Consider the following 25,906-nt stretch of genomic DNA (forward strand, 5'->3'; position numbering starts at 1 on the left):
TATGCGCTGCACCGAGAGCCCTGGGTAGCACTTTCCACTTCTGCAGCTCGAACGCTCACACTCCACAGAGCTGGACCCACCTGGGCTGTGAGAATCAGCTCGCTGATGATGTGCGCTGCGTGCTGACACCGATCCGGAGGGCCCATGACCTGGGCAGCTCTTTCTGGACTAATCCCATCATCTGAGGAGCCAGGTGAGAGACGGGATTAGAAAAAAGCCCAACGTTAGAAGGAAACAAAGATTAATCTGATTCCCAATCAATATTCTTACCCGTGGTGCCAAAAGGGGCAACAGGAATACTGCCAGCTCCAGGGACTCTTTGGGAGTGATGTGGTTGATAGGAAAATGGGTGTAATTATATTGTTTCGCATATTTCAGGTCTATGCTCAATTCTTATGCAATTACAGCCATTTAAAAAATATATCATTAAAGAACTGAAACAAAACTTGACTTTAAAAAAGCCAAGGGAGTCAGAGCAGAGCTATGGCAACAGCTTCCAGAGAACAGCCTGCCACGTTTTCCTCTTTTCAGACCACATGGAACAGTTTGCTCATTAAGGCAAATTTATAAAATTTAAAAATTTGTCCTTTATTCTGAGATGTTTTGTCTTTGTAGTTTTAAATTATCTCAAATAAAATCAAAATTATATATATATATATATATATTTAAATTTTACTTGGCAAAATCAAAAGCTGACATACTATGCATATAGTCCAAGGAGGGAAAAAAAAAAAAAAGAAAGGCCTGGAAATCAAAGGTGACTGACAGGGATCCAGGGAGGGAAAAGAAGGTTGGGAAAAGAAACAGAGATTGGTAATCTGGTAGCAGAAATGTTGCAAGGACGAGAAAGGTGAACACACATGAACCAATAGCCAAGCCCTTGTTTTGTAAGGTGTTTTATCATCCTTTCAACACTAAGGATTTCTGAATCATCAAACCCACCTGGTTTAAACTGAATCCTCACACCAGCATCATTCTGGATCTTTTTGATCATTTCCCCGTTTCTTCCTATTACAATGCCCACAGCAAACCTAGGCACAGATACCTAGGCACAGAGAAACCAAACCTCATCAGAACTTTTCACAAACCTGTCTTTTTAAAGGGCACTTTTTTTCCCTTTTTTTTTTTTTTTTTTTGAGACTGAGTCTCACTCTGTTGCCCAGCCTGGAGTGCAGTGGCACAATCTCAGCTCATAGTAGCCTCCGCCTCCCGGGTCCCAATGATTCTCCCACCTCAGCCTCCCGAGTAGCTGAGAAAAAAGGCACAGGCAACTATGCTCAGTTAATTTTTGTATTTTTAGTAGAGATGGGGTTTCACCTTGTTGGCCAGGCTGGTCTTGAACTCCTGACCTCAGGTGATCCGCCCACCTCGGCCTCCCAAAGGGCTGGGATTACAGGCGTGAGCCACCGTGCCTGGCCAGTACACTTTATTTTATTTTTGAGATGCAGTCTCGCTCTGTTGCCCAGGCTGTAGTGGCACGATCTTGGCTCACTGCAATCTCCACCTACCCCAGGTTCAAGCAATTATCCCTGCCTCAGACTCCTGAGTAGCTGGAATTACAGGCACCTGCCACCATGCCTGGCTTATTTTTGTATTTTTTAGTAGAGATGGGGTTTCACCATGTTGGCCAGGCTGATCTTGAATTCCTGACCTCAAGTGATCTGCCTGTCTCAGCCTCCCAAAGTGCTAGAATTATAGGCGCGAGCCACCACACCCGGCCCAGGACATATTTTAACACATAACTTAGTTTTTATTATAGTGCATTCCTAGAAATGATATAATAAAGGACATTTTTCCCTTTTAGGAATAACATTGTGGTTGAACTGCATTCTTAACTGTTAAATGCATCCAATTTGAGATTTGATCAAAATAGTTATAAAAATGAATAAACCTTATAGATAAAAGATGAAAAATAGTACTTTTGCCTTCCAATAAACACACCATACACACAGTTACCCAGGCTGGACTTGTTACCCAGACTGGATTACAGTGGCGTAACTGTAGCTCACTACAGCCTCGATCTCCTGGGAGGAGTGAGCCTCCCTCCTTAGCCTCTAGAACAAGTGGGACTATAGGCATGTGCCACACCGGGCTAATTTAAATAATTTTTTTTTGTTTTGGTAGAGATGATGTCTGGCTATATTGCCCAGACAGATCTCAACCTCCCAGCCTCAAGTAGTACTCCTGCCTAAGCCTCTCAAAGCACTGGGATTACAGGCATGAACCACCATGCGTAGCCCTAGTGGTTCTTTAAAGTGTATTTTTTTCCTTCATTTTTCTTTTATTGTGGCTAAAATATACATAATATTTATCACTTAACCACTTGTAAGTACACAATTCAATGACATTACATACATTCACAATGTTGTGTAACCATCACCACTATCCATATCCATTTCATCATCCCCAGCAACTCTGTATCCATTAAACAATGACTCCTCCTTCCCCCCCGCAACTGATAGCTTCTACTGTACTTTCTGCCTCTATGCATCTGCCTCTTCTAGGTGCCTCAGGTAAGTGGAATCGTACAATATTTGTTCTGTATTCATCTTATTGCAATGAGCATACTGTTTGTAAGGTTCATCCATGTTGTCGCACACAACAAAATTTCATTTTCTAGGATAGACTCTGACCCCCCTGCAACCTCATCAATAAATACAGGCTGCTGAGTTTGATAGAATCATAATATACATCACCAAGAAATCCTGAACTTTGGTTTTTACCTGGGCAACTGGTTAACCTCTAAAGCAAAGCTTCAAAACCAAGGGAAACGGCCCCATGCCCTGAAATGCAGCCAGCTCCCCTCACTGCAGGCCGATTCCGTTCCAGTCCACTCTCACACCTACCCTAACAAGCGAGGTAATTCTTAAGGTTTTGAGACAAAACTTAACTTGCTCAAGGTTAAAGAGCTGACAGAAGTGTGACCTACAACTTTAATCCTCATCTCATTTGCCTACTAACCTGTAATTTAAGCATACCTCTATACTGCCTCCTCCCACTCGGGAGCTGAAGTCACCACGTACACCCCGAAAGTCAGCTTGGTCTTTTTCTCGGATAATCTCTAGTACCATTTCTCTTGCTTGCTGCGTAAACACAAACAAAAAGCATTATGAGAAAAACTCCTGAAAAAAGATACACCACCAGGTGAAATTTCAAGATCAAACCCTCTTAACTTGGGGTTTAAAGGCGCTCAGCTTTAGGACAATTTGCTTACTGCTTACGGGACATGTAGGGATGCATGTATCAAATTTGAAGTGATGTGTCCAAATGTCCACACAGGTAAGGGTCCACCTTCTATAAAAAGCCTCAGTTGGGTGAGCACATCTGCGTGTGGTCAGAAATGGATTCCTATCACCCCTAGGTGTTTTTAAATTTTTAAATCTTTTTCTTTCTGATCAATACAGTGGATTGACCTAGGTGTTTCTTGGTGCCATTTCTTTCTAGCAGGAAGGGGTGTCTAAGACGCCCACTGAGGGCAGGTCCACGAGACAGAGAACTCTGCCAAGGCTTTACATCACAGAGGCACTCCAGTAAGTTAAAAAGAAAAGGCTGAAAGCCAAATACATTGCTTTAAACAAACAAACAAACAACAACAACAAAAGGGCAAGCCTATCTTATTTCTATAATCTCCTGATGAGACTTCCTTGTGGACGTCACTATATCCCAGGCAGACTCAAGTGTCCTTCTCCCCAAAACACACACTTGGCAAGTCTGTCGCTGCAAGTCGGCCAGCCCGTGCCTGTACCAGCCACGCAGGAATCTGTGCTAAAGATCTACTGTTTCTTACAACTCAAGGGAATGTGAGAACTGTGTCTAGGAAGAAACAAAACAAACCCGTCAGCAATTTAAATCTTAGGACAGTTGGAGAAATCTGGATATGTACTGGATACCAGACGATGTTTTACAAGTACAGTTTTCTTAGGCCTGGTTATTCTTAGGAGATACATGCTTAAGGATTTAGGGGTACAGTCATAACATCTGCCACTTGAATGATAAAGAAACACACACATATGCACACACATACAGCAAAACGTTAGGCAGGCTGAAGAGGTATATAGGTGCCCTAAATACAGCAGACTCCATCTCCTAAATGAAAAAAAAAAAGTGAAATATAGTTTTAAAATTTAAAAAATACTAAAACCCATTAAGTTAAAATTATTTCCTGCAAATTTATGGGACATTAATGATATATTCTTTGCTTGAGGTTTTTCCCTACAAAAGACACCATCAAAGGCTGTGACAGAGAAAGGCGGCCTCTGAGGGAGGCAGTCAAGAAGCAGGCACTCTGTGGCCCCCCCACAGCCAGCCTGCCACAGGCCTGGATCCGACACCACCACAGTACTGGAGCCCACGCTGGATGCTGAGCAGGGTGGGGAAAGGCAAGAGGCAATCTGGTTCCTTAAATGCCCAACTGTTCACACTGAGAGAAGGCCGGGAGCTCTGGAGGAGACAGCACATGAGGACTCTGGCCTGATGGAAGTGAAGGACCGCATCACCGACTGGAGTCCCCAGGCAGAAGCATGCCCATCACTGCCCTCACTCCTGTTCTAAAACTGTTATTTTACAGGTGTACCTTGACCAGCTTAGCTGAAGGATAGGGTTCAGAATTGGGAGAAATATTTTGCCAGGGACTGGAAACTTTCACTGATCAAAACCCCAATGCTCCCGGAGAAGACCCATTCTTGATGGTGGCCTGGCTCATCGAGGAGCATCACCCTGGAGCTACTCTGAATGTGGCAATGGTAAGACAGGCTGCAGGTGGCAGAAAAAAGTACATCTGTGTTTCACTGAGGACAGACAAAAACCTTACACCCTCTGCCCACTTGAATTCCTGCTACCAGCAAGAGTTGGAAGGATAGGACCACCCCAGGGGATTGAAAACCAAGCCCCTTACTGCTTTCAGCCAGTGGGGCTGTCTCCCCTGGCAGCTCGGGGCACAGGACACTTGCTATGAGGGTGCCCAGGTACCTGGATGGCTCTGGTACCTGTGCTCACCTCCAACCTCAGCTGAAGGGCTTGCAAAATAAGCCCAGAAGAGAATGAGCAAGTAAAAGCCAAGCACAGCCTGCATCTAAGCTGACCACAGGTCAGCAAATCAAAACTGCACCTGGAAGGATGACACGGGGGAAACAAAACAATACAAAACAACCGTCCTGAGCCGCGCCACCAGCAGAAGCGCGGAACTGTTCTGCACACACACGGTCCAGAACAGTCACCACCAGCCTCAGGTGTTACTGGGCATTTGAGGTGTGGCCAGTGTACATGAGGAGCTCAGTTTTTATTGAATGTGAGTGAATTTAAATAGCCACAAGTAGCTAAGGCCTCTGGTTTTGGGCAGCACAAACCTAGATTCTTTTCATCACCAAACTTTGTTGAGGAGAACAGTTTACCTTCAATAACGGAGCAGCCACTTTCACAATTACTTGAGGAAGATAAAAGCTCTAGGGTACCACCAAGTGACAGTCCCACAGCCAGGACTCACCCAACCCATGGCTCTTTCCTACCTGTACTTTAAATGCGTCTCCAGTGATACGAAGAGGCTTGTCTGCTCCCGTGGGCAATGGGCCATCCTGGATCATGACCATCTTCACTCCTGTCCGCTCCTGTGGGGAACACACACCGGCACAGCCCTCACTGTCATGAATTGGATCCAGTCACACCCACAATAAGCCCACCTCCCACCTACCACCAGGGACTGCCTTCCAACCTGGGCCATGAAGCTGGCTTCTGTGACAGCAGACATATAGGTTGGGTAAGACCATGTCCAAATGCGAGATGTAAAACCAACTGCTAAAATGATTCCAGTCCCTGGAGTATCTAAGCACTAAGGAGCTACTTTTACTGAACGCCAGGCACTTGGCACACACTCCATCTGACATTATGTGATTAGAACTTCCGTGGAACTGAGAGTCAAGTCCTGCCATCTTTCTACTTCAGCGTGTAATGGCTCTAGGTCCAGAGCTAATGAGTGGGGGACCAAAACTTGGAGGCTGGGATCCCAAATGATAAACTCTCAGAATCTACATTAGGATACCATCCTTACAACCGGGACGCAAGGACCGGGTTATGAGATGGCACGCAAGGGAAGCCACAATCCTTTACTTGCAACTGCAAAATCCCTTTTCTGAAAGAAAAGTTTATTTATAATTCATCTGGCAGCAAAACTGAACTCATGTCAATGTATTTTTTTCTTTTCTCTGAGTGTATCACTCTATTTAGCTACAGAAATACGCATTTGATTTCAGGGTACTACCCCAGAACTTGCTGGGAGTGTCAAATTCTGAAACGTGTCTGGTGCCGAGTCTCTCAGACGAGCGATTCTGGCACTAACAGGAGCTAATGCTCACGGAACATTCACTCAGTAACAGGCTCTTACATAAGAAGAAAAGAACGGCTTTTATTTCAGCTCCATCACAACAGTGAGGCCGGCACTTGCCCCTTCTGACACACAAAGACCCTGAACCTTCAAAAAGTAAATGAGCACATTTAAGATCAATCAATGAGGGAGGAAGAATGCTGGGTCTGAGCCTCTGACTCCAAATACTGCACTTTTATCTGAGATGCTGTCCTCTGATGATAAAAGCAGCCCTCACAGAGCTCACTGCCAAAAAGGCTGCTCAAAGTTCACAGGGGCCCTGATAGGGCACGCCTGCCCCAGTACTTGGCGTCACACTTGGCATCAGGCGTGGCCGTGGTGTACGTTCAGAAGCTGTCTGTCAAATGGAGGAAGGAAGCCTCAGCATCATGCTGTGCAAAGCCAGCCCAGTCAGGGAATGCCGGCCGTGAGCAGATCTCTGGGCCAGGAAGCCGAAGACCTGCTGAGAGCGGCCGCTGTGCTCCGCGCTCCGGGCTTACATACCTGCAACTGCTTGATTGTTTCCCCTCCTCTGCCGATGACCAGACCCACTTTAGATGCGGGAATGAGAATCTCCTGGATTGTGCTGTTGCTGTCTATGTCATTATGAAAGCCAGGTCCATTTCGACAGCGGTCCACAATCTGTCCCAGGAGCCGTTTGGCTTGTCTTTGGGAGGGAAAAGAACCACAAGAGAGCCAGCATTAAATGGAGGCTCTGGGTGTGCAAGACAGGGAAATAGCACTGAGGGAAAAGCTGCGGGAGTCAGGGCAGCCCTCCATCCAGCTCCAGCTCCTGCCCCAACCCGAAGGTCTCTCTGCCATCTGCCACGCTACTGGGCTGGAATTTAAAAGCAACACACACCATAGTACCAACGCTGCGACACAGAGCCTTGCCGCCCCTTTCAAGCCTGCCCTCTGCTCATGCTTATGTCTCCACAAAGGTGTTGTCTCCTACTAGGATGCCAGCTGCTCTGGAGGCAGAGACCATCTTTTATCCCTTTACATCTCTCTGTTCCCCCATCCAACACGACCCTTCTCACAGAGTATACTCAGTACACATTTGTTAAATAACGCAGGCAGGAGAGACAGCCAGCAATGAGAAAGACGGGAAGAAAGCAAGGATTAGTACTCACTGTCTGAACTCCCATACTCCACGCTGCTTCTTCATAACCAACAACACTGCTCTATGACTTCTAAGCTAAGGCTATGAATCCCAGTTTGGTTCCAAGAGGTGGGAAAGGGGGAGGCGGTGCTGGATGCAGCTGTGCACTCACAGACACCTGCTTTGGGCTTTCCATGGCAGCCAAGTTGGGACCCTGCATGTCACATGTCCTGCCATTGTGTTGATTTCTTGGGCAGCGGGGGAGGGCAACTGTAACATGGCGACAGCACAGCCCAGACCACCAAAGTCATCTGCTGGGCCAATTTCCTTTTCTGCACCAGAATTTCTCCTGGCTGTTATTTCTCGTATTTATTCTCTAAATTGCCACACATGATCTGCTTTTTGGCTTCTCTAATGGAGAAGAATTCAGCTACTGAACAGGCTGGCTGTGTTGCTCACTGAAGAAAATGAAATTTGTCTCCTCCTAAAGTTATAATCCCACTGCCTCTGGTCCTTGGGTAGACAGGAAGCAGGAATGGTTAGAAGAGTAGTAAGAAAGAAGAGAAAGGCAGGAAATAGATGTGGCCTTTTGTCGTCTTGAGCCTTTGCGTACAGAATCAGCTTCGTGTATCTTCCCAGTTACAGCAGCTTTTTAATATTTTGCTTGTGTACTAGATTAACCTGTGTTGGAAGAAAAATGCTTTGACTCCAGCAAACCATCCAGCTTGCCCTGTAATGCACACCTGCCAGCGATATTTATTCTGGTTCACTGCTTGCAATGTGATGGCAGAACAAGAGAATTTAAGCTCATCTAGACTCCCTGAGAAATGGAAACAATAAAACAACCCTACCTATTGAGCCAGATATAATCTTAGCACTCCTGGCCCCAAATGCAGTGCTGCTCTGTAGATTGAAGGACAGCAAGCAGGCTATAAGTCAGTATGTTTCCCTTTCCTGGGAGATTCTTGGATTTATGACACCTGCACCTGGTATAAGGTTCTGAGTTTGTGAGTAATAGGGTAGGAAAGCAATGTTAGTCTTAAGGCTGTTGCAAGGGCGCCAAAAGTCAAGACATCCTCTGGCCAGTCCGTACGGCCCTCTGAGTAGAGCAAAGGTCACGAAGAGTTGACTCATTTGGTTCACAAATATCAGAAGGGTAACGGGATCAGCCTCCAGCCAAAAGACCTGGTACCAGGATTCTCAGTAGCTCACCAACTGACTGGCTTACTAATCCAGACCTGCTCAGGTAAAGGAAGTGTTAACAAGGAAGAAGTAAGTTGATTAGAGCATTCAGGTGGGGTGAATGTACACTCCTGAGACCCTGGTTTGAAGGAGAAGTTATGACAGCTGTGGGGTTTAGAACGAAGGCGATATCTCGTGTACTTAAGGTAACAAAATCCCCTGGCACAGTAACCTCCCAGATTTTTTCCTGTGGAATTATCTGCCTGTGTGGCCAGACTGCAGCACAGATTCACAGTGTTCAGTAACAGTGTTGCCCTTCCATTTCTCCCCATTTGGGGAAGGAGGAAGAAGAGTGAAAGAAAAAGTAAATAAAATAAACTTACTCAATACTTTCTGGGGTTCCGGTAAGTACACAGGGCCTCTCTGGAATCCCAGAACTCTCTATAAGAAGAATCAAGAAGATGAGGGGTGTTGGTGGGCACCGGGCACATGCACCTCTGCCTCTGTACAGACTCTCTCTAGGGCTGCTGCCTGCGCCAGCCCCGCAGAGGCCCAGGCTCCCAGAAAAAGACAGTTTGCTTCCGCTTGTGGACAGAATGTGAAGCTGGTAGCTTCACCCTGGGTTCTCGAAGCAGAAACAAGTCCCACAGGGGAAGCTAGAAGGACGTGACAGGATCTGTGAGTTGGTCCTGATTACCCGTCTCAGCTTCACTTCTGAGCCATTCACACGCTAGTAATTGTTTCAGTCCCTTTATCGTGCTATTCCTCAGTTTCTCCATTTGCAGCTCAATGGTGATGTGTCTGCACATGGCACACAAGCTAGCACACTAGGAAGGAACTTCATGACACATATATCAGGACATACCAGTTATGGCATGAGTGTCCCAAGAGATCAGTGACATCTATGTGGAACTAGGCCATCGAACGAGAGAAACACGTTACTTTCTAACACCACACGATGCCTCATTTTGTTCCTAAAAAATTTGCTTCTCAAAATCCTTCCTCAAAAAAATGAAAGAGAAACAGCTAACAGGAGTTACTGCCTTCAAGACACTGTAATACGTCTCTTTTAAAAGGACAAACATTTTTCTAGTCAAATGTCCTTCAAACCCCTTCCTTTGCAATGGAAAGAGGTCAAGCTCAAATTAGATGACAAAACCATAAATAAAATAAAAAACTGTTCTTCACTCCATCTCTCTCCATATTGCATGGTCAAAATGAACCCAGCTAGGAAAGGTTGGAAAACATGTTCAGTGAGTGCTAATCCAGCCAGGACCCCCAGCTATCCTCTTCCCACAAAGGGAAGGGACAGTCTCATCCAGGGGAGGCTCTCCTGATGCACACAGTCAAGGAGTGACCCCAAAATCGTAGGATTCCTACAGGCCCCACTATGCCACTATGTCTGGCATAACATTCTGGTGCAGAAAACATAGGTCCTAGAGTGGCAGGTGTTTGGGAAGGGGCCATGTCTGGCCACAGAGCTGAGGGAGAGTTTACCCCAGAAGCCAGATACGAGGCCTTATCTCCGGGCCCACCTTTGCTCTGATCCTTCTGGTTCTCATTTAGGAGTCCAACTCCCGAAGTGCAAGGAAAACACCAATCACATATACTTACCCAAGCAACAAGCAAAGTACCGAACCTGGAAATGTTTGTAAAATACTGATTTCTATAAAATTGGTATCTATTTTTAAAAAGCCCTTACCTGAAGCAATCTGAATTTTGCAACCAGATTCTGCTTGAATCCGTGAAATCTGCTCACCTCCCCTGCCGATAACTGAAACAAATTGAACAGGGTCAGAATACACGCCCCCATTCCATATTTCACCACGCATGAATGACTGAATTAATTCCACAAACTGTGACACTTGGCTCACAACACTACACATCGAGTTGGCCCCTGTGAGCCCATCTCCACTCTTTGGGCACGATGGCAGCAGAAACCCCGTGTGAAACAGCCTACAGGCAGAGGGGATTCAAGCTGAGGTGAGGAGACGTGGGGAAGGCGGGGGCATCCACAGCCCAGCGCTCTGGTTTCTGCAGCACTTCAGAGCTGTGGGGAACGGCATGTGCAAAGCATTCTACTACAGGTGACACCCACAAGAGAGATTAAAACAAAAAGGACCTCCTGGCAAAGGAGCTCAGAAAAAAACAGAGAGAAAAAGAGACAGGAATCAGGGAAAAAGTAGACAACACGGATACTTACTAAATCCAACCATTTTGTCAGGCACTTTGAATTCTTCCGTTATTACTGTCCTAAAAACAAAGAACATTTTGGAAAAAATACAGAATACAGAATTTTGCAGCCATTTTAGGTCCCCAAATTGCCCACACTGGCAATGTTGAAAGATAAAAGCTTAAAATACATCAGGCCAATCTGGCCAACAAATCCGCCACCATCTACAAAGAGTGTCACGTAATGAACCCTCTGGTCAATCATTCCTCCTAAAGGTCTAAGCCTTTCATCTCCCTGTGTCAGAGGAAGAAACCTCGGGTTTTCACGAAACCACCACCTCCTCTAACAGCTGCCTTTTCTTCAAACAGCACCTCTCAGCGTTGCCTCATTCTTTTTTTTTTTTTTTTTTTTTTGAGACGGAGTCTCGCTCTGTCACCCGGGCTGGAGTGCAGTGGCCGGATCTCAGCTCACTGCAAGCTCCGCCTCCCGGGTTCACGCCATTCTCCTGCCTCAGCCTCCCGAGTAGCTGGGACTACAGGCGCCCGCCACCTCGCCCGGCTAGCTTTTTTTGTATTTTTTAGTAGAGACGGGGTTTCACCGTGTTAGCCAGGATGGTCTCGATCTCCTGACCTTGTGATCCGCCCGTCTCAGCCTCCCAAAGTGCTGGGATTACAGGCTTGAGCCACCGCGCCCGGCTTAGCGTTGCCTCATTCTGCCTGGTTAGGTGCTCTCTAACCAACGGGCCATCAATCCCAGGTCACTGAAAGGTCCTCCGGTGTTGTGGGAGATGTTCAGACTTCCACTGTGGAGTCCTCTCTAGATGAAGAGATACCCAACTTTTCTTCAACATTCCTTGTTTCCCAATCTTTTTATTGTCTGCTGGCCTCCCTTCTAATTTATGGATGTTTCTTAAGTTGAGATGCCCCAAATGGAATCAGTATCCGATGGAGGCGTAATCAGTGTTGCCAGAACAGAATAATTACCTCACTTACTCTGCAAGGTACTTCTGTTAAATGCTATCCCATCCATTATGTGCCTTTTTTTTTTTTAAACTACTATTGCATTGGCCTTTTTCAAACAAACCTTCAAATCTGCCATACAGTGTATTGTGGACAATGTCCAATTTGCCCAACACCCCAGAAAGCAATTAAATCTCAACATTTACCCTGGGAGGATGCTAAATGCAAGTGGTTAAAAACAAAACAAAAAAAAGGGGCAAGGATTTTTAAACATCTCTCACACAGCTGGATTTTTACCCATCACAGAAAAGATGGAATAAGTGCATATTTTTAGGGAGAGTGCATTACTTAGAAGAAATGCAACAGCATAAATAGCACTTGCCACTGTATCATTTTGATGGGAACAACAGTCTTCTCTTTGTGGAGTTTACACCCTCAAGCTTATGTACAAGACGGGATTCTCTCCACCTCTTGGGATATATGTGTTCTCCCCAGATCAGGCAATTCATTCCCAGCTTGCTAATCAGTAACACCATGGATGTGAATGCCAAGTCTTGCCGTCCCAACATGTCCTGCAGCAGAAGCCAGGTCCCTGTCAGGATGTGCTTCCTGACTCTGTTGCGACGGAAGACAGGGCTCTTGTGCCTGTGGCCAGGAGGCTGCTGCTCGTATCATGTGTAGCATGAGCTGTCTACTCTGTCTATTCTCAGAAAATACTACCTGGGAATTGACTAGAGGGGCTTCAACACTACTGCAATACAAAATGTCACAAAGCCCAGGCAGCTCCTGGCCCTAAGGAATAACTTTAGCGGATTCTGAGCAAGAAACATACTCTGGGTTTCCAGGAAGAAAACGTTCTAATCTCAATGCAAGGCTGAAACTTGTCCAAGGTATAAAATATAAACACCTTGGAAAAGAAAATCCTGGCTAGTTATGGCTTTATAGGAAAGTCAGCATTTGATACTAATGATCACCTCATTTAAATTTTTCAATTCATCAACAAACAAAACAAAGCAAACAAAGAAACAATAACAAAAAAACCCAGGATAAAACTTTTGTTTAACTGATGCCTGGTGATTTCTAGAAACTCCCAAACAGCTAGGCAGAATCCAAGATGACAGAATTGTTTTGCTGATAGAAGGTTAAGGATATGTTACAGCAACAGATACACAGCACAAAATTCATCCTTCCGGAAGAGAAACTGTGGCAGTTTCTTGTATATGTTTTCCTGTTTGAAGGGCGATACACTATGACCACACATACCCCATCTTACAGACTGGCCTTTGTAAAACTCAGGGCTCTTTCTGTGTCTCTCTAAATCCTCAATGTTTGACAGAAGGCTATGAGGGGACACAGAAACAGATAATCAGCTGGGCTGAGGCTCTCTGGCAAGTCCCTACCACTTTGGAGGGATGGAACCCTGGCTTCTGGCCTCCCCACTACACACTAGCCACCCACCCATACTTCCTGGGCATTCTCTTGGGAGTGTCTGACCCTCACACTTCGAGGTGTCCCTTCTCAGGTGAAGAGGCTGAGGATTAATGAAATATTGGCAACACCACAAAACCAGGTGGGAAAATCTCATTCTCTCCTTTTAAATTAAATGTACACTGGTAGAAAGAGCAACTCCAATCTTCTACAAGTATTTTAAGTTACTGCAATAATGGCTGATTTTTAATGCCTTGTATTAGTTTATCCCTGAGCTGACACTATCTTGGAAATGGCTAGCAAAAACCTCGAGTCTTAAAGAAGCCTAACCCATGCTTTCTCACACACTCAACCTCTGACTTTCTAGCACTCTAGTACAGATGGTGGATCAATAAACAATTAGAAATGATCAATAAATAATAAAACATAACCCACTGCTTACCTTTGATGTACCAAGGCCCCTAACTGGTTACCTACTGTGGCAAAGAGAAAGAGAAAAAAAAAAAATCAAAGCATTAGCACGGATAAACTAACTTCATCCTTACCATTCTTACCATTTCGGGGAGGGGGGAAAGAAAGGCAGAAAGAAAGCAAACAGTAATTTAGGCTCAGTGGCTGAAATGAATGCGTTATATGATATGAAACAGGAGGGGACATCTTGATCAACACAGTCTCTAACCCAGTGTCCAGCTGAACACAGGATAAGAAATTGATCTGTGTGTCCACATGCTGTGAGGCCTGGGAGAAAATCCTGCTAGCCTAAATCCCTCTAACTTCCTACCTCCCTCCTGCTCTGGATCCAAACTCAATGTAAAGATGGAAAGAGATCCTTTTTTAAAAACAAATGAGAAGATTGACCCTCCGTGGATGCATTGTTAAGGACTGCCCCACAGCAGCTGTAGTCATGAGGAACACGCACATATGCTCCTCCTGGCCATGGGGCAGGAGACGCCCCCTGGCGCCCCCCCACCGGATCCCCCCCCACCAACAGCATAAGCATCTGAAGGAGAGGATCTGGCCTCCTCCCTCCACAGGCCTCGTCACGGACCCACCAGAGCAGTCCATGTGCAGTGGACACTAAGAATGAGCAACTGCCTTTCAAGCCCATTTCACAGAGACAACGGTGCCAAACAGCCTCTTATTATTAAAACCAACTCTGTAATCACATTCCCACAAAACCACTTTAGCTACGCTTTTTGTTCCAGTTTCTCCTCTTTCAGCTATTGATGAGTGTCTCCTTCACCAGCCATCAGCAAAAATGATTCTGTAGTCTTTCTCTTTTGGAAAACGCAGCTCAGGAAACAGTCAGCAAACAATGAAAAAGTACAAATCCTAAACATATCACAAAGAACCGACCAAACGCACCTTACAAGATGCTAAAAAGGGCATTCAGAAATACGTCTTTGGGGAAAGTTATTCTAAGGACATGAGGTAAGTCGGAAAGGATCGATTCCACCCACTTGAGGTCAGAGAATGAAATGATTTGACAACCGAACTACATCTGAAACAGGGACCCAACTGCTCTGCTTGTGCTCAAACTCAGTGCTGTCATTCTCTGACTGGACAGTGAAGAGACAAAGGAAAAAAAGCAGACCGTGACATTTAAAAAGAAGAAAAAGCAAAGCAAAACAATGCTAGCAAAAAGTAAACGAAGCTACTGAGTCAATACCATATTTCTTCTGGATCGATAACAAGATAATGGTCTACAGCCAAAATATTGACACTCGACACTATTAATCTGCTTATCTCAGGGATACGAGAATTGTTTTTTATTGACTCTTAAAATTTTCTCTTTGCATATCTGTTTGAATATAACAAACATTCTTGCTTGGAACAGGTAGTGCTCACAATTCCCGTTTTGCAGGAAAACTGGACAACCGCCAGGTCGGGAAAGGAATCCTCACCACAGACTCAGGCCCTGAATAGTGTCGGGGCTGAGACATTCCTGAGGGAGGAACATTGACCACACAGGGCAGTGGGGAGGAAAAGAAACACAGCAAAGGAGAATGTCCATGTCAGAGCCCCTGCGAGCCTGTTAGCTGTTCCTCAGTCAGCTGAGCTTCCCTGATTGCTATCAGAATCCCCCTCTTCGTGGGTAAAGAATCTACTGAAGCCAGAAGAACTAAAATGTCTTGAAATGATGAGAACACAGAGGAGAGGTACTCAGCATTCCTCAGCTGGGGCAGAGGCCGCACCGTGGGTCCTGGTTCACTGTGTTGTTTGGTAAAGGATGTCAAAGGGCCGATGATCTTCAGAAATTTCTGTCTCAGCCAGAGAAGCCACAGAAACAAAGGGTAGTGCTACCATAAAGAACTCCCTGAGATTCACAAGAATATTCAGAGAGCTCCTGTTCAAAAGCCATTTGAAATTTTGTGCTCATCACAAAAATGGCAATTCCTTTTTGTTGGCAAAGTATGTGTTACAGGTGCCACGCACACAACACCATTCCGACCAGCCACAGTGGAGGCACTCACAATGGCCAGAGATGGAAATGTACACACTATCATCCCAAATAGATGGGCTGCTGAGAGCTACACCACTGAGAGGAAATCAGGTTCAAGCCCAGAGTCAACTCTGAGCTGGCGGATGCTTAGGAAGGATAAATCATCTCCCTCCTCCATGCAAATTCTGGAGCCCACCCAAGGTTGAAACATGCGATTACAGTTTCATTCCCTTCAGAAATTTCCCATTTGGTGCCTAAAAATGAAAACCAGCAGTTAGATCGGGGCATTGGGTACTCATATGGCCAAGTTCTATGTCCAACTCCAGGAACAGGAACCTCTCCTTAGTCTTCGCAACGAGGAGGGGTCACACTAAGGAGGCAGATGGGAACACCTATCATGTTCAATTGAATGGAACTACACTCATTTTCCTGGAAAAAAGGAAAAATGCTGGGTAAAATCAGTCCTATTTCCACTAATGGCGTGTGCTGGTTGACAATGCATCATCTTCTTGCTTCCAAAGGTCCCCTTGGAGCAATTCCAGCACATCCAGGTGTAGTTCTCATTTCCCTTGTGCACTATGTAATACGAACTGCCTGGGCTGTGAGTCATTCCACAAAATCATAAATTCTTTCTGAAGAGTAATACTCTGCCAATTTTAATAATAATCTTAAAAAAAAAAAAGGTCAGGTCAGGTGTGGCCACTCATGCCTGTAATCCCAGCACTTTGGGAGGCCAAGGCGGGCAGGTAACTTGAGGCCAGGAGTTCGAGACCTGTCTGGCCAACACGATGAAACCCTGTCTTTAGTAAAAAAAAAAAAAAAAAAAAAATACAAAAATGTGCTGGGTGTGGTGTTACACATCTGTAACCCCAGCTACTCGGGAGGCTGGCATGCAATGAACAAAGGAGGCGGAAGTTGCAGTGAGCCGGGATCGTGTCACTGCACTCCAGCCTGGATGACAGAGCAAAACTATCTCAAAAATAAAACAAACAAAAACAAACAAACAAAGGTGATCAGACATTTTTTCCCTGCTAATGAAGAGAAAAAAAAAGACTTCATTTTTTTTCTTCCTCTGAAAGAAACAAAACAGCACTGGGAAATACACGCAACTTTGCAATATGCATCAGCTTTTTTTTTTTTCTTTTTTCCGAGACAGAGTTTCACTCTTGTTGCCCAGGCTGGAGTGCAATGGCGCGATCTTGGCTCACAGCAACCTCTGCCTCCTGGGTTCAAGCGATTCTCCTGCCTCAGCCTCCTGAGTAGCCGGGACTACAGGCATGTGCCACCATGCCCAGCTAATTTTGTATTTTTAGTAGAGACAGGGTTTCTCCATGTTGGTCAGGCTGGTCTCGAACTCCCGACCTCAGGTGATCCACCTGCCTTGGCCTCCCAAAGTGCGGGGATTACAGGCGTGAGCCACACTGCCCAGTCACATCAGCTTTAATAGTTACACCCCCACTCCCACCCCAGCACAAGGAACAAAAGTGCCAATTCCTCCTTCACAACAGCTCAGCCAGCACACCCACACGGAACCACTGGCCAGAGGCAGGTGAGTGAGTCTGTTGTGGGGGGGGAGGGGAATACCAATATTTATAACTGCAAAAGCAAATAACCCAAATCTTCTTTAGAATTTGAAAACAATCCTCCCTCGTCTGCCTCTTCTTTGGATGTGCAGTCTCCTCTGACTGACCAATGGCTTTCCACGCCCCACCTCAGGTCAGTAACACACACTTAGCGGTGCAGATTCAGGGAGTTTTTAGAAAGCTTTTCCCCCAGGGACACTACAAAGGCCTCCTGTGTTCTAGGCAGCAACTCTTGCTCCAGGGCCACGAAACACTGACATGCTGAGTTCAGCTGAAAGTACTTTGGCAAGCATAATTTATTAATTTTGCAAATTATTTTTAAAAAGTGAAAGTAAATTCAAGTTTATCTCAATAATGTCACTCTTTTTTGTTGTTGTTGTCTGAGACAGTCTCGCTCTGTCTCCCAGGCTGGGGTGCAGTGGCGCGATCTTGGCTCACTGCAACCTCTGTCTCCTGGGTTCAGGCGATTCTCCTGCTTCAGCCTCCCAAGTAGCCAGGATTACAGGTGTGCGCCACCACGCCCAGCTAATTTTTGTACTTTTAGTAGAGACGGGGTTTCACCATGTTGGCCAGGCTGGTCTCAAACTTCTGACCCAGGTGATCCGCCTGCCTCAGCCTCCCAAAGTGCTGGGATTACAGGGTGAGCCACTGTGCCAGCCAATCACATCACTCTTACCTGCAGTCTACTATAAACTTCTGTGAGTGGAAAGAACACCCCCCACCCCCAGCCACACTAGGTGCTTTCCTGGGCGCCTCACCTGCATGAACCCACCTGGTCCTACAATAACCCACCTTTGAGGCAGCTACTGTCACCGCCATTCCCATCTAACTGAAGAGGAAGGTGCTATCGCACTGCACCCAAGCCCTCAGAATGGCATGCAGGCAAGGGGCCTGTGCCCGTGCAAACTCTGTACCGCTTCATCTTCCCCTGTCCTCTAATCTTGTGGGTTTCAACACTTATCACTGTTTAATTTTGTGATATTAACTCTCTTGATCATTCTTCATCTCACAGGTCAGTGCCTTCCAGGTGCTGAGCACTGTGACAGGACTTGAGGATACAACAATCTAACAAAGTCACCTTTGCCCTCAGGGAGCTTAGAGTCTAGCAGGGAAGGCAGAAGGCAACAGATGAGGGGGCCTACCCTAGCCTCCAGGGACACGTTGGGCCCTGCACCTTCTCCCCAAGTGCCTAAGAGGAAAAATAATTCTATGATACTATACTCATAGCCCTAAGCTTTACTTTCATTTACGCCAGTGTCATGAAATCAATACAGGGGGTCACAACCAGCTTTATTAAAACATGAAAGAGAAAACAGAATGTACCATATATAAAAAGGGTAATGTATTTCATAAAACTTTCATTTCAGTCACATACGTGTTTTAATACATCTGTACTAACTAGTTCTGATGGAAACAGTTTTTCTCATATGGAGAGTGGTATTTTTTCTTTTTTGTTTGAGACAGAGTCTTGCTCTGTCACCAGGCTGGAGTGCAGTGGCACGATCTTGGCTCACTGCAATCTCCACCTCCTGGGTTCAAGCAATTCCCCTGCCTCAGCCTCCCGAGTAGCTGGCACTAAAGGCACGCACCACCATGCCCAGCTAATTTTTTGTGTTTTAGTAGAGACGGGGTTTCACCATGTTGGTCAGGGCGGTCTCCATCTCCTGACCTCGTGATCACCTGCCTCGGCCTCCCAAAGTGCTGGGATTACAGGCGTGAGCCACCGCACCCGGCCCGGGAGTGGTATTTCTTAAAGTTTGAAAATAATGAGATACAACCTTCATGATAATCTGATGAGGCAGGTTATCATCAGGTCCATTTTACAGACGGGGAAACACAGGCTCAGAGATGTTAAGGAACTTGCCCAGGGTCAAACAGCTAACGCCTAGCAAAGCTGGGATTCAAGCCTTGATCTCTCAGACTCTGAAGTCCACATGTTTAAGTACTAAACTATTAGGGCACATGAGACAGAGACCCAGGTTCAACTTCCCTTCTGTCACTTACCATGTATCTATCTGGCCTTGGTCAAACCACTTACTTCTTCAGAAACTGGTTTCCTCATCTACAACAATAAGGAGTTTAAGCTTCAGGTTCCCTTCTGGCTGTGATCTCACACGACCCCCTCTCCTCCGACTCAATCCCTAACCCCTGGCAACCACTAATCTGTTCTCCGTTCCCAAAAGGTTACACAAATGGGATCATGCAGTATGTAGTTTTTTGGGATTGGCTTTTGCCACCCTGGAGATTCATCCAAGTTGCTGGATGTACTCAGCATTTGTCCCGTTTCACCACTGAGTAATATTCCACGGTATGGCTGTATCGCAGCAGAACCATTCATCACTTGAAGGACAGGTGGGCTGTTTTCAGTGGGACTATTACGAACAAAGCTGCTATGTGAACAGGCTCCTGTGTGAACATTTTCATTTCTTGGGGATAAATGCCCAACAGTGCAATTGTGGACTGTGCATAAGTGCAGGTTTAGTTTTGTAACACTCCAAAACTGTATTCGAGAGTGGTTGTACCATCAAGTTGAACTCTGGAAACCTATGAATCCTCTTTTAATTTGGCAACTACTTTTCCTCCCTATTAACAGCCATGAAGAATGTAACAGGCACTGTACATGAGCTCGAGTTATATTTTTGTCACAACATTGATGCCACAGGTTTAGCTCATTCATTTTTATGGAAAATGTCTACTATTTTACCCAGCTGGCTAAGCCAACTGTCAACCAACCAGCCAGATCATGCTTTGCCAAGGGGAAAAATCTCTCTGCCTTTTTCCAGCTTACACGTATGTATGTACCCATGTAACTATCATCTCACTTCTGAATCAGCTTACACGTATGTATGTACCCATGTAACTATCATCTCACTTCTGAATCAGCTTACACGTATGTATGTACCCATGTAACTATCATCTCACTTCTGAATCAGCTTACACGTATGTATGTACCCATGTAACATCATCTCACTTCTGAATCAGCTTACACGTATGTATGTACCCATGTAACCATCATCTCACTTCTGAATCAGCTTACACGTATGTATGTACCCATGTAACCATCATCTCACTTCTGAATCAGCTTACACGTATGTATGTACCCATGTAACCATCATCTCACTTCTGAATCAGCTTACACGTATGTATGTACCCATGTAACCATCATCTCACTTCTGAATCAGCTTACACGTATGTATGTACCCATGTAACCATCATCTCACTTCTGAATCAGCTTACACGTATGTATGTACCCATGTAACCATCATCTCACTTCTGAATCAGCTTACACGTATGTATGTACCCATGTAACCATCATCTCACTTCTGAATCAGCTTACACGTATGTATGTACCCATGTAACCATACATAACCATCTCACTTCTGAATCAGCTTACACGTATGTATGTACCCATGTAACCATCATCTCACTTCTGAATCAGCTTACACGTATGTATGTACCCATGTAACCATCATCTCACTTCTGAATCAGCTTACACGTATGTATGTACCCATGTAACCATCATCTCACTTCTGAATCAGCTTACACGTATGTATGTACCCATGTAACCATCATCTCACTTCTGAATCAGCTTACACGTATGTATGTACCCATGTAACCATCATCTCACTTCTGAATCAGCTTACACGTATGTATGCTTACTGAATCGTATGTATGTACCCATGTAACCATCATCTCACTTCTGAATCAGCTTACACGTATGTATGTACCCATGTAACCATCATCTCACTTCTGAATCAGCTTACACGTATGTATGTACCCATGTAACCATCATCTCACTTCTGAATCAGCTTACACGTATGTATGTACCCATGTAACCATCATCTCACTTCTGAATCAGCTTACACGTATGTATGTACCCATGTAACCATCATCTCACTTCTGAATCAGCTTACACGTATGTATGTACCCATGTAACCATCATCTCACTTCTGAATCAGCTTACACGTATGTATGTACCCATGTAACCATCATCTCACTTCTGAATCAGCTTCATGTACCCATGTAACCATCATCTCACTTCTGAATCAGCTTACACGTATGTATGTACCCATGTAACCATCATCTCACTTCTGAATCAGCTTACACGTATGTATGTACCCATGTAACCATCATCTCACTTCTGAATCAGCTTACACGTATGTATGTACCCATGTAACCATCATCTCACTTCTGAATCAGCTTACACGTATGTATGTACCCATGTAACCATCATCTCACTTCTGAATCAGCTTACACGTATGTATGTACCCATGTAGCTTACACGTATGTATGTACCCATGTAACCATCATCTCACTTCTGAATCAGCTTACACGTATGTATGTACCCATGTAACCATCATCTCACTTCTGAATCAGCTTACACGTATGTATGTACCCATGTAACTATCATCTCACTTCTGAATCAGCTTACACGTATGTATGTACCCATGTAACTATCATCTCACTTCTGAATCAGCTTACACGTATGTATGTACCCATGTAACTATCATCTCACTTCTGAATCAGCTTACACGTATGTATGTACCCATGTAACTATCATCTCACTTCTGAATCAGCTTACACGTATGTATGTACCCATGTAACTATCATCTCACTTCTGAATCAGCTTACACGTATGTATGTACCCATGTAACTATCATCTCACTTCTGAATCAGCTTACACGTATGTATGTACCCATGTAACTATCATCTCACTTCTGAATCAGCTTACACGTATGTATGTACCCATGTAACTATCATCTCACTTCTGAATCAGCTTACACGTATGTATGTACCCATGTAACTATCATCTCACTTCTGAATCAGCTTACACGTATGTATGTACCCATGTAACTATCATCTCACTTCTGAATCAGCTTACACGTATGTATGTACCCATGTAACTATCATCTCACTTCTGAATCAGCTTACACGTATGTATGTACCCATGTAACTATCATCTCACTTCTGAATCAGCTTACACGTATGTATGTACCCATGTAACTATCATCTCACTTCTGAATCAGCTTACACGTATGTATGTACCCATGTAACTATCATCTCACTTCTGTATGTATGTACCCATGTAACTATCATCTCACTTCTGAATCAGCTTACACGTATGTATGTACCCATGTAACTATCATCTCACTTCTGAATCAGCTTACACGTATGTATGTACCCATGTAACTATCATCTCACTTCTGAATCAGCTTACACATATGTATGTACCCATGTAACTATCATCTCACTTCTGAATTATAACCCTGACATGGATAGATGGGTGAAGGGAGGAAGAAACAAATGAGGGTGGCTGAGGTGGGGGGTAGGGCACAGAGCCTTTGCCAGGAGTTGTCAACTGGATAAAATCAGACCCTGTCCCCTTCACTATTTCTTTTTTTTTTTTTTTGGAGACAGTCTTGTTCTGTTGCCCAGGCTGGAGTGCAGTGATATGATGTTGGCCCACTGCAACCTCTGCCTCCCGGATTCAGGCCATTCTCCCACCTCACCCTCCCGAGTAGCTGGGACTACAGATGCAAGCCACCACGTCTGGCCAATTTTTGTATTTTTAGTAAAGACTGGGTTTCACCACGTTGACCAGGCTGGTCTTGAACTCCTGACCTTAGGTGATCTTCCCACTTCAGCCTCCCAAAGTGCTGGGATTACAGGGTTGAGCCCCCATGCCCAGCCTCCCTTCACTATTTCTTACCAAGGCTCTACCCTTTGTTACCTTGGGATTCTCTATTCAGAATTCTTGCCTGGCCCCACTGCTTGGGGATTTTTCCACCCCAGGTGACTGCCCACGGTACACCAAAAGCGGAGAATGGGAGAAGGGGCGTGGCAGGAAAGGCATAAACTTCTGGGGCAGACGTGACTCTCAGAAAGGCCCATTTTAGGGAAGAGGGCAGACAGGAGGCAAGGAGCTGGAAAAGGAACCTGGGAAGCCTGCCCATGTCCACCTGCTCCCGGAAAGCCTTCATCTGCCCTTGACGACAACTGCCCAACCACATCCCAGTCTCACTTTCCCTCTTCCCTCTTCACAAAAGGCAAACCTTCCTCCTAACCCCTCCTACCCTCAGGAACTAGGTTTTGGTTTTGGCTTTTCATCCCTCCAGCATCTGTCATCATCCCCCATTCAGGGAAAGTATCAACACCCCTGAGATTCGCTTTCCTCTTTCCAGAGTGGAGACTGGTGCCTGCAGCACCTGCCTGGGGTGCAGGTCACAGGCAGGGGTCCGGGCATCATGGCTCTCACCACCCGCTACCACTTGTACCTCCTATATCCTGTCTCTCCTTAAGGTCTTGGATTTTCAAACGTCTTTTTCTCCTCATTCCTTTTTTTCCTCCTTCCTGTCCTCCTCTTCAGTCCTTGCCCTATGCCACAAGTACTGAAACAAAGCTTGAAAAGGATCATAGAAATAGTCTATTTCACTCTTCCTGCAAATAATTCACTTGGCAGTACGCCCAAGAATTCGTCCTTTACCTCGTAATAATACAGCAATTTCCCCTCGTCCATGAGGGATATGTTCCATAGACCCCTGGTAGGTGGCTGAAACCATTGAGAGCACCAAACCCTGTATATACTATATTTTTTCCTATACATTGGTGAGTGGGTAGTGTATACAGTGTGGATACACATGCTACTCAGAATGGTGTACAATTTAAAAATTAGGAATTGGCCAGGTGCGGTAGCTCACGTCTGTAATCCCAGCACTTTGGGAGGCAGAGGCAGGTGGATCACGAGGTCAGGCTTTCAAGAACAGCCTGGCCAACATGGTGAAACCCCATCTCTACTAAAAATACAAAAATTAGCTGGCTGTGGTGGCGCATGCCTGTAATCCCAGCTAATCGGGAGGCTGAGGCAGGCAGGAGAATTGCTTGAACCCGGGAGGTAGAGGTTGCAGTGAGCCAAGATCGCACCACTACGCTCCAGTCTGGGTGACAGAGCAAGACTCCGTCTCAAAAAAAAGGAATTATTTCTAGAATTTTCCATTTTTCCATTTAATATTTTTGGCAGTGGTTGACTGTGGGAAAATGAAGTCATGAATAAACGGGGAACAACTCTAATATCAAAATTAGGAAGTGTGGCACTACATAAAAGGTGCTTTCTTCAGCAGCTCACGAAGTAAAAAGAATAAAAAGGAAAAAAGAAGGTGCCACATAAATAGCAAAGGCGAGTCTTCGGGAGAAGAGGCAAGCACAGTTTCAAAGCCCCTTGCGTGGCCTTTCCCCCGCCACCCTAGTGGTGAGGACAGTGCTGTACTTTCCCGAAGCCCTCATTTTGGTGCCACCCACTACACAGAATGCAGGGGAGGGTAAGGCCTGCTTAGTTCAACTAAGAAAGCTCCTTAGAACTCTCCTGAGGAAGAAAACTCGAAAGGCTTTGATCTTGGATCAGGAGAGATACACAGGGGCAAATGGGAAGTGACTTCTCCGTCTGGCCATCAGCTCTGGGCAAACATGAAAAAGCACTTTCGGTGGTCAGGGCAGCTGGACAGTGAACCATGAGACAGGAGACTTGTTTAAAGAAACTCTCTATATACTTCCCTAACTAAAGATGAAGAAAATGTTCATCAACTGATGAGGCTGATTTTAGCTGAGGACTGGCAAATTAAGCTTGAGGGCCAGCTGCCTGTTTCTGTGAAATATCTTAGTGGCTCACAGCCATGCTCATTTGTTTATACAGATGCTACAGCTGTTTCTGAACTCTAATAGTGTAGCTTAGTAGGTGGGATACATAGCCTGCAACCTTACATTTATTTTTGTTTGTTTTGAGATCACTATGTCGCCCAAGCTGAGTGCAGAGGTGTGATCACTGCTCGCTGTGGTCTTAACCTCCCAGGCTCAGGAAATCCTCCCGCCTCAGCCTCCTGAGTAGCTAGCTGCAGCTACAGGCATGCACCACCACACCCAGCTAATCTTTTTTCTTTTTTTTGTAGAGATGGGGTCTTGCTACATTGCCCAGGCTGGTCTCAAACTCCTGGATGCGAGCAATCCTCCCACCTCGGCCTCCCAAAGTGCTGGGATTATAGGCATAAGCCACCATGCCTGGCCCCTAAAATGCTTACTATCTGGTCCCTTATAAAAAAAGCTTGTTGCCAGGTGCAGTGCAGTCCCAGCTACTCAAGAGGCTGAGGTGGGAGGATCACCTGAGTCTGGGGGGTAGAGGCTGCAGTGAACCATGATTGCCCCACTGCACTCCAGCCTCAGCAAGACCCTGTCTTAAAAAAAAAAGAAAAAAGAAAAGCTTGCCAACCTCTAATTTAGATTACATTTAAATTTGCACTTCTAAATCACTTAGCTAATATTATTCTCTTAAATTTGGAAGTTACTTTTTCCAAAATTTTAAAATGCTAATCGTAGGAAACGGGGGAACTTGAGCATGAAGAGTCCATGGGAAATGAGGCCAGTATCTATGGCCACATCACGTAGGCTCTGCTAGGAGAGGTGCGTGGCGGGACCCAGAAACCGCAGAAGGAAGGATGGGATGTTGTCTGCCCCAAGCAGAGGCCAAACACACTGCTTTAGAAATTAAGAGAAGGATATGACTTAATATTCACTAGTGAGGTGGGTGTATGAAAAAGGGAAAAGGGAAAAGGGGAGGGAGGGAGGAAAGGAGGAAGGGAGGAAGGGAGGAAGGGAAGGAAGGGAAGGAAGGGAAGGAAGGGAAGGAAGGGAAG

The 25,906-nt window shown here is 45.4% G+C and overlaps 2 protein-coding genes across 4 annotated transcripts in view; both read right to left on the reverse strand.

The window, feature by feature from the left end:
- Positions 1 to 25,906, reverse strand: part of AIF1L (allograft inflammatory factor 1 like) — an 803,784-nt gene that overhangs the window by 524,111 nt on the left and 253,767 nt on the right. The gene's annotated exons all lie outside the window — the stretch shown is intronic.
- Positions 1 to 25,906, reverse strand: part of FUBP3 (far upstream element binding protein 3) — a 64,646-nt gene that overhangs the window by 14,646 nt on the left and 24,094 nt on the right. For 2 of the 3 annotated variants that reach the window (XM_050760056.1, XM_050760054.1), the window contains exons 3-11: positions 13,642 to 13,675; positions 10,843 to 10,892; positions 10,342 to 10,413; positions 9,023 to 9,080; positions 6,860 to 7,022; positions 5,505 to 5,603; positions 2,979 to 3,083; positions 943 to 1,045; positions 81 to 181 (exon numbers count right to left, since the gene is read on the reverse strand). In XM_050760056.1, coding sequence (XP_050616013.1) covers positions 81 to 181; positions 943 to 1,045; positions 2,979 to 3,083; positions 5,505 to 5,603; positions 6,860 to 7,022; positions 9,023 to 9,080; positions 10,342 to 10,413; positions 10,843 to 10,892; positions 13,642 to 13,675 — 785 coding nt within the window. The remainder of the gene's footprint in view (positions 1 to 80; positions 182 to 942; positions 1,046 to 2,978; positions 3,084 to 5,504; positions 5,604 to 6,859; positions 7,023 to 9,022; positions 9,081 to 10,341; positions 10,414 to 10,842; positions 10,893 to 13,641; positions 13,676 to 25,906) is intronic. The other variant, XM_050760055.1, reaches the window with a different exon arrangement.

Source organism: Macaca thibetana, chromosome 15 (genome assembly GCF_024542745.1).
Source record: "Macaca thibetana thibetana isolate TM-01 chromosome 15, ASM2454274v1, whole genome shotgun sequence".
Lineage (NCBI taxonomy): Eukaryota > Metazoa > Chordata > Mammalia > Primates > Cercopithecidae > Macaca > Macaca thibetana.